The 11647-nt window shown below is 53.5% G+C and overlaps 2 protein-coding genes across 2 annotated transcripts in view; one reads left to right on the top strand and one right to left on the bottom strand.

The window, feature by feature from the left end:
- Nucleotides 1-11647, top strand: part of AKAP8 (A-kinase anchoring protein 8) — a 12413-nt gene that overhangs the window by 519 nt on the left and 247 nt on the right. Inside the window, 14 exon segments of the mRNA XM_031557768.1 lie at nucleotides 853-965; nucleotides 1070-1102; nucleotides 1223-1318; nucleotides 2198-2468; nucleotides 3206-3781; nucleotides 4362-4504; nucleotides 4794-4841; nucleotides 5932-6028; nucleotides 6654-6795; nucleotides 7372-7465; nucleotides 7714-7844; nucleotides 9186-9281; nucleotides 10849-11219; nucleotides 11221-11387. Of these exon segments, the coding sequence (XP_031413628.1) occupies nucleotides 853-965; nucleotides 1070-1102; nucleotides 1223-1318; nucleotides 2198-2468; nucleotides 3206-3781; nucleotides 4362-4504; nucleotides 4794-4841; nucleotides 5932-6028; nucleotides 6654-6795; nucleotides 7372-7465; nucleotides 7714-7844; nucleotides 9186-9281; nucleotides 10849-11219; nucleotides 11221-11374 (2365 nt within the window). The 3' untranslated portion in view covers nucleotides 11375-11387.
- LOC100546758 (PDZ domain-containing protein GIPC1) overlaps nucleotides 11637-11647 on the bottom strand; it is a gene marked incomplete at its 5' end in the record, with an annotated part of 8143 nt that continues 8132 nt past the window's right edge. Inside the window, 1 exon segment of the mRNA XM_031557773.1 lies at nucleotides 11637-11641. Coding sequence (XP_031413633.1) covers nucleotides 11637-11641 — 5 coding nt within the window.

The raw sequence follows: 11647 nt of genomic DNA, 5'->3' as shown, positions 1-11647 counted from the left end.
GGAGCCTCAAAATGGCGGCGGTGCGGCCACGCCCCAGCAGAACCCCTCAAAAAACACTGAGGGGCGGTGCGTGAGGTGACCTCATAACATGGAGGAGAGGGAAATGTGTGCAGGCACGGAGTGGAGGATTGGGGGAGAGCAGCGTTAAGCTTAGAAAGTGGGGATTTAGGTTTGATGTGAGCAGAGAAGGTTTTATTGCCTTCAAGGACCTTTCCAGCCCCACTCGTGCTTTGATCTTTCAGGACCCTTCCAACCCGACCATTCTGTTGAGCTTTGAGACCCCTTTATATCCAACCATTCTGTGGCACTGTGGTTTTATCACTTTCAAGGACCTTTCTGGCCCATTCTGTGGTTCTGTGATCTTTAAGGACCTTTCCAACCCAACCCATTCTGAGGTTCCGCGATCTTTAAAGACCCTCCCACCCCAAGCATTCTGTGATTCCATGGTTCTGTGGTTTTTCTTTAAGGCCCCTTCCAGCCCATTCTATCATTCTTTGGTTCTGTGATTTTTAAGGGCTCTTCAACTCAACCATCCCATGGAATAGCTGCGGCACATCTGACCTAAAACCAGACGTTTTGGCCTCAAAATCCACCTGCCATTTGTAATGCATTCTGTAGATCGTTTTCTTAAGGGGTTGATAATGCTTTGGATATAAAAATTGCCTTTTATTTCCCAAATATTTCATGAGTTTTCTTCCTGGGAGATACCTGCTGATAAGACACTGCTGACATTGGGTTGTTAGTAACTGCTCACTAGGGTAGCACAAAGCTCATTCAGCTCTCTGAGTAGGGGTTCCCCAGGGAAAGGATTCAGCTGGGCTTTGCTTTCTGATTGGTTTTAAGGTAATTAAGGGCAGAAAGTGAAACCGTGCTGGAAAAACACCGAATCCTGAAACCAGCTTCCTTACTTTGTGTTCTTCTTGCAGGTTATGGCTCCTGGAGTACTGGAGCCACCAACACACAAGGTGAATTGCTTTATATTGATATATACATTAAAAACAAACAAAGAAACAAAAAGTGGGAAATTATCTCTTGAAGCTGAATAATCCATCTTTCTTCTCTCCCTCAGGTACCTACGCTACGGGTGCGACAAGCTGGCAAGGTGGGTGCTACACGGAGCTGCCTTCCCAAAAAAGACCCCGAAGCCACTGTCTGGGAGCAGACAAAGGGGGAAGATGATGCAGCAAAGCAGCAGCTCTAACTCCTATTGGTTCTGTTGTAGGCATGGCGGCAAAGGAGAACTACGAGGGGTCCTCGTGGCAGAGCTGGCAGTCCCACTACGAGAGCCCCAGGGCGGAAATGGGGAAGGCTGCACAAGGTCAGAGGTCCCTTCTAACCCAAACCATTCTGTGACCTTCAAGGACCCTTCCAATCCAAACCATTCTATCATTCTATGGTTCTGTAATCCTTAAGGATCTGTCCAACCGAACCATTTTGTGATTTCATGGTTCTGTGACTTTTAAGGACCTTCCAAGCCAACCTATTCCATCATTCCATGATCTCTAAAGGACCCTTCCAACACAAGCTGTTCTATGGTTCTGGAGCTTTTCAACCCAACCAGTTCTAGGATTCCATGGTTCTGTGACCTTTAAGGACCATTCCAACCCAACCAGTTCTAGGATTCCATGGTTCTGTGACCTTTAAGGACCATTCCAACCCAACCAGTTCTAGGATTCCGTGTTCTGTGACCTTTAAGGACCATTCCAACCCAACTAGTTCTAGGATTCCATGGTTCTTTGATCTTTAAGTACCTTTTCAACCAAATGATTCTGTCTGTTATTCTGTGATCTTCAAGGAACCCAACCCATTCCATGGTTCTATGTTCCTCAAAGATCTTTCCAACCCATCCCAAGATTGTATGTTCTTTAAGGACTCTTCCAGTCCAACCCCTTCCAAGATTGTATGATCTTTAAGGACTCTTCCAGCCCAATCTGTTCCATGGTTCTATGATTTGAAGGATCCTTCCTATCCAATCCAGACTGCGGCTATGTGATCTTTAATGACCCTTCCAACCCAACCATTCAGTGGTTCCATAATCTTGAAGGACCCTTCCGACCCAATCCATTCTGTGATTCCATGATCTTTAAGAACCCTTCCATCCCCAGCATTCCATCCTTCCCTGATTCCAACACCCAAACCCACCCCCAGACCCCAACACCTCGCGATGCCGCCCTCACCCCGACTCCCCTCCCCCCAGGCTACGAAGGTTATGACTACTACAGCGCCCCGAGCACGGCCTCCGGCACCGCCGCCACCTACAGCTACGGCCCCACTGCCACCCCCAGCTCCTGGGACACCCCCAAAGCCCCCGAGCTGCCCCTCAGCGACGTCGGCATCGCCTCGTACAGCAGCGAACCCGCTCCCAGCGACAACTCCGACTCCATCATCGCCAAAATCAACCAGCGCCTCGACATGCTGTCCAAGGAGGGCAGCGGCGGGGCCGGGGAGGGCGTGGAGGAGCAGGAGAGGTGAGTGTGTGCCATTCTGCTTGAGTTACTAACGCTGAAAAGAAGCAAACTTTGGTCTGACGTGGTTTTACTTTCAGATTGGATTGATCTAATTGCGCCGTTTCCAGCGTTCGTTGAGTGATAAATAAGCTTAGCTGATAGCTTTCAGCTGGCCACATGTCTGCACACCTTACAGAGAAATGCAACAATGAAATAATAAGTTTGCTTAGTTGTTTGTCATTGTTGTTGGTTGTCTCTTTTTTTGCTGTTTTTTTTTTGCTTAGGAGTGTTGAGGTATTTCCCAATGGGTATCTGGACCTCTTTCTTGCTGTTTATTTTTGTGCCTTTTTGCTCCTGGCTTTTGGAGCTCTCCTTTTGCTGATGGAGCCCTTTCTATGCTCCCAGGGCTGTGGAGCTCCTTGTGTCCATAGCTTAGCTCCCCAAACCCCCTTTTAATTCTCATCCCCTTTTTCTCGTGGCTCTGTTCATTTGTTTTCTTTTCCAAATCACTGTTCCAAGTGCACAGACCCTCCAGGCAGACACAGACACCCACATTTAGAATGCTCTTCCATTTTTCTAGCCGAGCACGCTTGAATTGTGACCCATCCAGGCTCGCACACCCTACAACCAAAAGCAAACACCCGTATTTAGAATGCTCTTCCACTTCTTCTTCCCGGAGCACCCAGGCTGTGGTACAGCTCACCACAAGCACCCGTGCTGTGCTGTTCCCCCTGCTGACTGCTCTCCTCTCCTCACAGCTCCTTCAGGTTCGACTCCTTCGACTCCTACGACTCCCGATCCTCCCTGCCCGACCACGACGCCTTCCGCTCCCCCTACGACTACGAATCCGGCCCCGACCGCTCCGATTCCTTCGGGAGCCACTTCGACAGCCGCCGGGACCAAACCCGAACCCGAGGCAGCACTTACGGCGCGGTTCGTGGCCGTGGCCAGAACCGACCCCAGAACCGGGGCCGCCCCAACGCTTACGGTCGCCCCGAACACTTCATGCCCTCATCCAGCTCCGAGCGGCTGTCGGCGCGCTGGAACGAGCTGAACTACATGGGGGGCCGCGGCAGGGGGCCCAACCGCCTGCCCTCCCTCTTCTCCCAAGCCCTGGTCCCCGAATACGGCGACTACGGGGACTACGGAGACTACGGGGATTACGGGGATTACGGCGACTACGGGGATTACGGCGACTACGGCGTGATGGGGATGTCGGGCGTGGGAATGGGGCGGTACGGGAGCACGCCCTACGGGTACGGAGCGGGGCGGCAGCGCAGCCAGGAGCGGATGGGCAGCGCGCCGTGGCACGGGAGCATGCTGGGGGTAAGTGGGCACTGCTGGGAGCACGGCTGTGTGGGGCTGGGGGCTTCATCTTCTTAGTGAGTTTTGCTGGCCTTCAATGACCCAAATCCCCCATTCTTTGCATGGGGGATAAAGACTCTGTGCTCTGCCGGGCTGTGGGGCCAGCAGCAAAGCCTGCATAGAAGTCTGTAGGATCGCTTGGGCTATAGGGCCAGCAGCAAATTGTTTTACGGCTGGATAAAAGCCCATAGGGTCACTTGGGCTATAAGGCTAGCAGAAGCCTTTGATTATGAAGTCTGCAGGGCCAATTAGGTGCCCTTGGCCTGGCTGTAGAGCCAGCAACAAATCCTCATCCAGCTAGATCAGTGCGTATGGGATCACTTGAGCTGTGGGGCCAGAAGCAAAGCTTTTACCAAAATCTGTGGGGTTACTCAGATGCGTTGAGTAGCTGTAGGCCCCACAGCAAAGCTTTTTTAGGGTCACTTAGATGTGCTCAGCCTGGCTGTAGGGCCACGTGCCCTGCATGTTTGAGGGCCTGCAGCAGGAGGCTTCAGTACCACGCTCATTGTGCACAGAGCTTCTGGATTGACTGATTTCTCCCCTTTCTAGCCCAAAAAGGAGAGGATTCCGAAACCGCTCCGGGGTCCGGCCTGACGGCGAGGGGGGACGCAAACGGAAACAGTCTCAGAGTGGTGATGAGCCTGACAGCAAACAGGCAAAGAGCGACAGTGACGGCGACGACACCGACAATGGTACGGGCTGGGAGCTGCCTGTTCCCCTGTGTTTTTAAGCATTTAATCCTCATTTAACTTAAATGTTGAGGCCCTTGTGCCCCTTAGCATTGTAATGCATTCTCGGTGCCACCTTGGCAAAACTGAGTGCCTGAGGTGAGCTGCTCTGTCCCTGCACCCGGACTGAGAGCAGAGGGAGCAATTTTGGGGCTTTCTTTGTGGTTTTTGAACCATTTTCATGGTGTCTGGGGACTGAGCCGTGGTGATGAGCCCTTGTCAGCACCCCTAAAATCATTTCTCTTGCACGCAGCAGATGAGGGCGAAGGAGAGGAGAAGTCAGGAGATGAAGCTGACAAAGGTGTAAGTATGACGTTCATAGGTTTATTTTTCCAGTCCTTGCGGCCATTATTTCCCTCTTTTTGCCCTGAGCTGAAAGCCCTGCAGGGGGAAGGCACCTCATTAAGCTCTAATTCAATCAGGGAGGGGTTTCCTTCACTCCCCACTCAGTTCTCAGGCAGGGTGGGGATCAGTGCCATTTATTTTGACGGTGAGAATTGCTGGGGAGACAGGGAACCAAAAATGTGATTTTCTGACTGTCCTACATCAACCCTTCACTCCCTCCTCATGTTGTCCCCTTTCCCCTCTGCTTCTTGAGGGGGAGGAGGAGAAAAGGAAAATCTCAAATTGCAGCAAATAAAACCCTTCTGTTCTCTCTCTGTTTTGCAGGAGCGGGGCAGCTGTGGCAGTGTGGAGGAGGAAGGTAGGGTGTGCTGCAGATAAAGGCACGGCAGCCCCAGATTGGCACACAGGTGCTGTTGGTGCTTTCAGGCTGTTCTCTGGTGAAGTCGAGGTGGTGTTGTGTTGTTGAAGTCTCCTTCGTGCCCAGCTCTGGGCTCTGTGCTCCTTTTCTTGAAGAATTCAGTGAATTATTACCCACGTTTGTGCTGGCAAATAGCTCACCTCACAGCTTTTTGCTCAGAATTCTGCAGATTTTAGGTCAGCTGCATCTCAGCCTCACAGTTATCAAAAGTATTAGGAAGACAGTACATTGAGTATCTCTCAAACTATCCTTAGCTGCAACACAAGCACTTCTAACATCCATTCTTTTATTGCTCACCCTTCTCCAGCAGCCCTGTGATTGGGAAGCACTTAGGACAGGAGCAGAAATAGCCGTTTTTTTTCCAACAAGCAAGGCTGGGCCTGTATCCCTGTCAGTGTCCTGGCTTTCTGTGATGCTGAGCTGTGACCCATTGCTGTGTGCAGAGATGGGAGCAGCTCTGGGAGCAGCGGGACAGGAGGCTTTGAGTTCTCCAGACCAAATATTACAGTTTTTGAAGCTGAGCTTAGAGAGAGAACGAAAGAACTTTGCTCCCTAAGTACCTCTGCTGGTGAAGGGTGCGGCAGTGAGCGGCTCCTCAAGGGTCTGTTCTCATTTTTCCTCCCTCCAGCATCTGGAGATGGCTATGAGGAGGATGATGAGGAGATGAAGAAGAAGAGGGAGAAGCAGAGGAGGAGGGACAGGATGCGTGACCGTGCCATGGACAGGTGAGCAGCATCCCCCCCCCTTGGCTGCTTATCCCTTCTTATCCTCTGTTACAGATTGTGTGTTCTGGGGCTCTGACTGCTGGTTTCATCAGTTTTTGTTTCTTTTATGTATTTTGTGACTGTTTTATCATGTGGAGAACACTGTTGTTTAATGCAGCAAGGCGTTGTAAATCCAGAAGGGCCTATTAATTAGCGAATTATGCAGCCTTACCATTAAAGTAACACAGCATTAATCTAAAACCAACCAGGTAAGGTGCTCCTGTAGCTCAGGGCTTTCTGAAAGTAGGGAAGATTGTCTATATTTTATATGGGACTCTCCTGCAGTTTGATTTGGCTGCTGTTAAGCTTGTGTGGGGTTTTCACATCTACTCCATGGTGTCACCTCCTGTTTTAGGGAGCAGCTGATGCTGCTGAACCCCGTGGGTGACACAGTGATGACTGTATCACAGTTGGACTGGAAAGTCCAACCGTGGCATTTTGCAAATTAAAAAAAAAAAGAGCCCAAAACAAAGAGATAGAAACTGCAGGAGGAGGCAGTAGCAATCGCAATCTTGTTGACCTTGTCCCAGAAGTTCAGCTTGTTCCTCACCCAGCTCATTCCTTGCTTTTCTTTTCCCCCGTTCAGGATCCAGTTCGCCTGCTCTGTCTGCAAGTTCCGCAGCTTTGAGGAAGAGGAGATCCAGAAACACCTCCAGAGCAAGTTCCACAAAGAGACCCTACGCTACATCGGAACCAAGCTCCCCGACAAGACGGTCGAGTTCCTGCAGGTCCAGATCTTTCCGTGTCATTTCTGAGCTCTCTTTGCATCAGTTTGGGCTTTGTGAGGGATGGAGGGGTTCTTCTTCACCCCTTTACTGCCTGGCTGACATCACCATTTCTGTGCGTCACTCACTGACGTCGCTTTTCTTGATGCAGTTTCTCATGGTTTGGCACGTTGGGAAGATAAAGTAATGGTGAATTTAACCAGGAGAGCCACGGATGAATGCTCCAGAAGTTCTTTACCATTTCGAATAGATAGAGCTGGGGAAAGATGCTGCAGCAGTTCTTTGCCAGCTGCACAGATAGAACCAAGAAAGGCCTGAGATGAGGGTTTTATTTTCTGGAGCTGATTGCTGTTTGCTTTTTGGGGTCAGATAAGTGAGGCTGTTGCCTTCTGGCGTCTGTTGGATGCCGTTGTTGTTTCCCAGTGGGCAGTGGGGGTATAAAAGCATCAACCTGACAGGGGAAGGTACCCAATGTGCTCCTTAATTCCCCACCAGTAGTCATCCTTGCGGTCTTTCTGCGGAGCTGCTGTTGTCAGCGACAGCTGAGGGGGTGTTGTGTGGTGCTGTTGTCCCCTCCAGGAGTACATCGTCAACAGGAACAGGAAAATCGAGAAGCGACGCCAGGAGCTGACAGAGAAGGAGGGCACGAAGCAGAAGCCGGATCCCTTCAAGGGTAAGAGGTGTCACCTGTCCAGGGACAGCAGCCAGCTGGTGCTGGGTGTGTTCTGTGGGGCAGAGTGAGTTTTTTGCCCATTCTGTAGAATAAATCATTGTGGGGAAGGGGGATTTCTGTCCATCCTGTGGTTTCTCAAGCAGCAGATCAGCGAGGCTCACGGGATCGAAAGGAGGCAAACCTCCAAAAGGTTGGGCAGAATGCCTCGTTTCCCCCAACTTCTGCCTAATATCTCCCCATTCCTGCAGGCATTGGCCAGGAGCACTTCTTCAAGAAGATCGAGGCCGCTCACTGCATGGCCTGTGACATGCTGATCCCTGCCCAGAACCACCTCCTGCAGCGGCACCTGCGCTCCGCAGAACACAACCGGAACCGCAGGGTGAGCAGCAGCCCCTCTCTTCTCCTCCTTGTCCTTCGTCTCTGAGGGATCCTCCTCTTTCTGTTCAGTCTCTGCCTCTGAGGAACGTCCTGCCTGAGCTTTGGGTTTATTTGCAGCCTCTAAGTCACTTCTATATCTATTTTCTATCCTTTTTACTAAAACATAAAAAGGGCAACAGAAGCATAAGGCTGGTGGGATAGCTGACCTTGTTTTTGTGAAACTAACAGTTGAAACACACAGATGAGTTGGTGCTAACCCAAACCATGCTATGATTCTGTGATTTTCATCTTGAAGATGCACATTTAACTAACGAGTTAACCAATGAGCGGCCGTAAACGTGCAGGCTGAGTTTTCCTTCTCTCTAAATCTGCATTTGCTGGAATCCTGACTAAAAAAATTCTGACTTAAAATTACTTTTGAGGGCACTTAAGAAATTCAGATGCAAGGCAGTAATGTCTAAATGAGGTTTTAGAAATGGGATGGGTTGGGCCAATAACAAATTGAAGAGAATCCTAGAATGGGTTGGGCTGTAGGAGTCCCTGAAGATCATAGAACCATGGAATGGCTGGGTTGGAAGGATCCTTAAACATCACAGAACCAGTGGTTGGACTGGGGAAGGTCCAGTGGTTCCACTTTCAACCTCCTACAATTCTGCGATTTGTAGAAGAATCTGAACACCTCCAGCCCAAATCCCACAACTGATGTTGGTTTCCCTTCTGTGGTGTTGATTAGGTTCCCCACTCTGACATTTGTTGGGTTCCCCTTTCTGATGTGGGTTCCCCTCTCCAACCCTTGTTGGATTCCCTTCTCTCCAGTCTGGTTTCCCCCCTCCAACATTTGTTGGTATCCCTTCTCTGAGGTTGGTTGGGTTTTCCTGCCTGATGTTCATTGGGTTCCCCTCTCTGATGTTGGTTGGATTCCCTTTTCCAGCATGGGTTCCCACCTCTGACACTGGTTGGGTTTCCTTCCGTTGTGTGTTGGGGTTCTTGCATTTCTTGGGTTCCCTTTCTGTTGTTGTGTTTCCCTTTCCAGAGTGGGTTCCCTTTCTGACATTTTTTGGGTTCTTCTCTCCAACGATCGTCAGGTTCCCTCTCTGATTTTGGTTGGGTTCCTCACTCTGATGTTTGTTGGGTTCTCCTCTGCAGTATTAGTTGCTTTCTCTCCCTGACATTGGTCGGGTTTCCTTCCCCCACATTCATTGGTTTCTCTCTCCAACACGGGCTGGGTTTCGCTCTGTGATTTTGGTTGGGTTCTCTTTCCTATGTGGGCTCCCCTCTCCAGAATTTCTCGCGCCCCTTTGGCCTTTGGGTTCCCTTCTCCAACGTACCTTCCCCTCTCCAGATGGCGGCCGAGCAGTTCAAGAAGACCAGCCTGCACGTGGCCAAGAGCGTCCTGAACAACAAACACATCGTCAAGATGCTGGAGAAGTACCTCAAGGTGAGCCAGAGGGGGCGGTGCTGAGCTCCGGGAGCCACACGCGTGTCTGCGTGTGTTCAGTGTGTGCTGGCTGTGCGCTGCAGCCCCGTGATGGGGAGAGGCTCCGCTCCCTCTCTGCTGCTGCCTTTGAAAAGGCCGAATTTTGGGTCTGGTTTCTCTCACTCTGGAGGCGGTTCACAACCTCTCGTGTTTTTAACTTGCAGACTGTACAGTACCTACCGTAACCCCCAGATCAGTTATGAACCATCACTAAAGACACAAAATAGCCAAACCAAAACAAAACAAAAAGCAGGAACTAAGCCCTAAAGCCACTCCGGGCATGAGGCCCGAGCTCAGCTGGGTGCAGCGTGCTCCGGGGACGGCCCCGAGCCACCCCACGCCCCGCACAGAGCCGAGCTCTGCAGAGACCCCACGGCACAGAGCCTCCAGGCGCCGCACCTCGCTCGCTGCCCCGAGATCCCGGTAGGAAGCAGGAGCTGCCCCCGGGCCAGCCCACGGCGCGAGGAGCGGGTCCTTAGGGCCAGCGCGGCGCCGGGAGCGGCAGGAGGAAGCCGGAAACCCGCAGGGGCCGGAGGAGAGCTCGCAGCCCCGCGACGACGCCACGGAGCCGCTTCCCCCGACCCCGGGGGGCACCGGGATGCGCTGGGAGACCCCCCTTGTCCCATCGGCTTCACGTTGGCCTTCCCAACCCAACTGCGACTCCATCCTCTTGGGTCCGGCGCAAAGAGCCGCCGAGCTTTGCGTTCGCCCGGCGCCGCCCTCCGGGCTCTCCCGCTCGTTCAAGTTACGACTCCATCCATCTACCCCTTGCCAGGGTCCCCAGGCACGTCACCGGCACCGCCGTCACCTCCCGAGCGACGGCGTCCCACGCTGCCGGCAGAGCTAAGCGCGCCCGGCCGCCGGCCGTCGGCGGGAGGAGAGCGTGGAGCCATCCCGGCGCCGTCCTCCGTACCGTTCCCAGGTGCCTAAAGCTGAAAAAAGGGGAAAAAACTGAAGGATTGCAGGTAATGCCCGAAAGCTGCCTCGTCCCCAGCGGAGCCGGGGCGCTGCGTGCCAGGACTGCCCCGCTGGGCACAGCCGGCGGGAGGACTGACGGCTCCGCTGGCAGCCGGCATTCCCGTGGCTTTTCCCGGTGATTCCCGGACAAGGCTCCGGCTCCGGTGAACCCGAGCAGGGAAGAGCGAAACGTTGCATGGATCGCACGGAGGCGGCCGAGCGTGGGGCTGAGCCTCCCATCGGCTCCGTGGGGTGAGCAGCCCGCCCGTGTGGGGCCGTGGGGAGCGGGGCGCAGCCCGTGGGGCTCCCGCTGCTGCTCTCTGGGAGCTTCCAACGAGATAACGAGCTCCGACAATTAAAGCCACGCGCAGGGGGCGGCCGGATCCCCCCGGAGGAAGGCAGCGCTGTCGGATCTCCTCCGTGCGCCCGTGCTGTAGAGCGGGGCCACCGCTATTCGGGATCTCGGCTTCTCCTGCTGAAAGCGTTGGATCCCGCTCCCGGCGTCCGATGGTTCCCAGCTCCGCGCCCCGGCCACGCTCAGCGCAACCTTCCCCGCTGTTCTTTTTCCCAGGGGGAAGATCCGTTCACGGATGAGATCCCGGAGGAAGGAGAAGGGATGGAAGGAGCGAGCGGATGCGGCGCCGCGGATGTTGCTGGTTCGGCTGACAACAGCACAGAGCTGGGGGATCTGTGCGACGTCCCCAAGGATCCGGGTGACAACAGCAAGGACGTGGCTGACAGCGAGGACGGCTGTGACGGCACCAAGGTCACGGCTGATGCTGATGCTGAAGGGACGGGTGGCAACGAGAACGAACCGGGTGACGCCGGCGACCTGGCTGATGCCAAAGATCTGGGTGACGGCACCGAGGCTCTGGGTGACACCGCGGGCACGGATCCGCCAGCAGCAGAAGAGCCCCATGAGGAGTTCCTCCGCCGCCCCCCCGGCCCCACTGCTGCCCCCGTTCCTACAGGATGAGGACCTCCCCCAGGACGAAGAACCCCCCCAGGATGAGGAACCCTCCAAAAGTGGACCTGAGGGTGGGGAGAAAGAAGAGGAGGAGAAGGAAGCAGCTCTGGCAGCAGCTGAGCAACTCTGAATATCCCCACACCGTGAGTGTCACCCCCTCCCATCCCCCCCAGATTCATTTTATTTCACAGAATCACAGAATGGTTGGGTTGGAAGGGATCTCAAGGATCACGAAGCTCCAACCCCCCGCCACACGCAGGGCCACAACCTCCACATTTCACAGCAGCCCAGGCTGCCCAGGGCCCCATCCAACCTGGCCTTGAACACCTCCAGGGATGGACGGGGCATCACAGCCTCTCTGGGCAGCTGTTCCAGCACCTGAACTTTTCCCCTTATCCTGCAT

Source organism: Meleagris gallopavo, unplaced genomic scaffold (assembly GCF_000146605.3).
Source record: "Meleagris gallopavo isolate NT-WF06-2002-E0010 breed Aviagen turkey brand Nicholas breeding stock unplaced genomic scaffold, Turkey_5.1 ChrUn_random_7180001957369, whole genome shotgun sequence".
Taxonomy (NCBI): domain Eukaryota; kingdom Metazoa; phylum Chordata; class Aves; order Galliformes; family Phasianidae; genus Meleagris; species Meleagris gallopavo.
The sequence above is the reverse complement of the archived record's forward strand: the minus strand, read 5'-3'. Positions and strand labels throughout refer to the sequence as shown.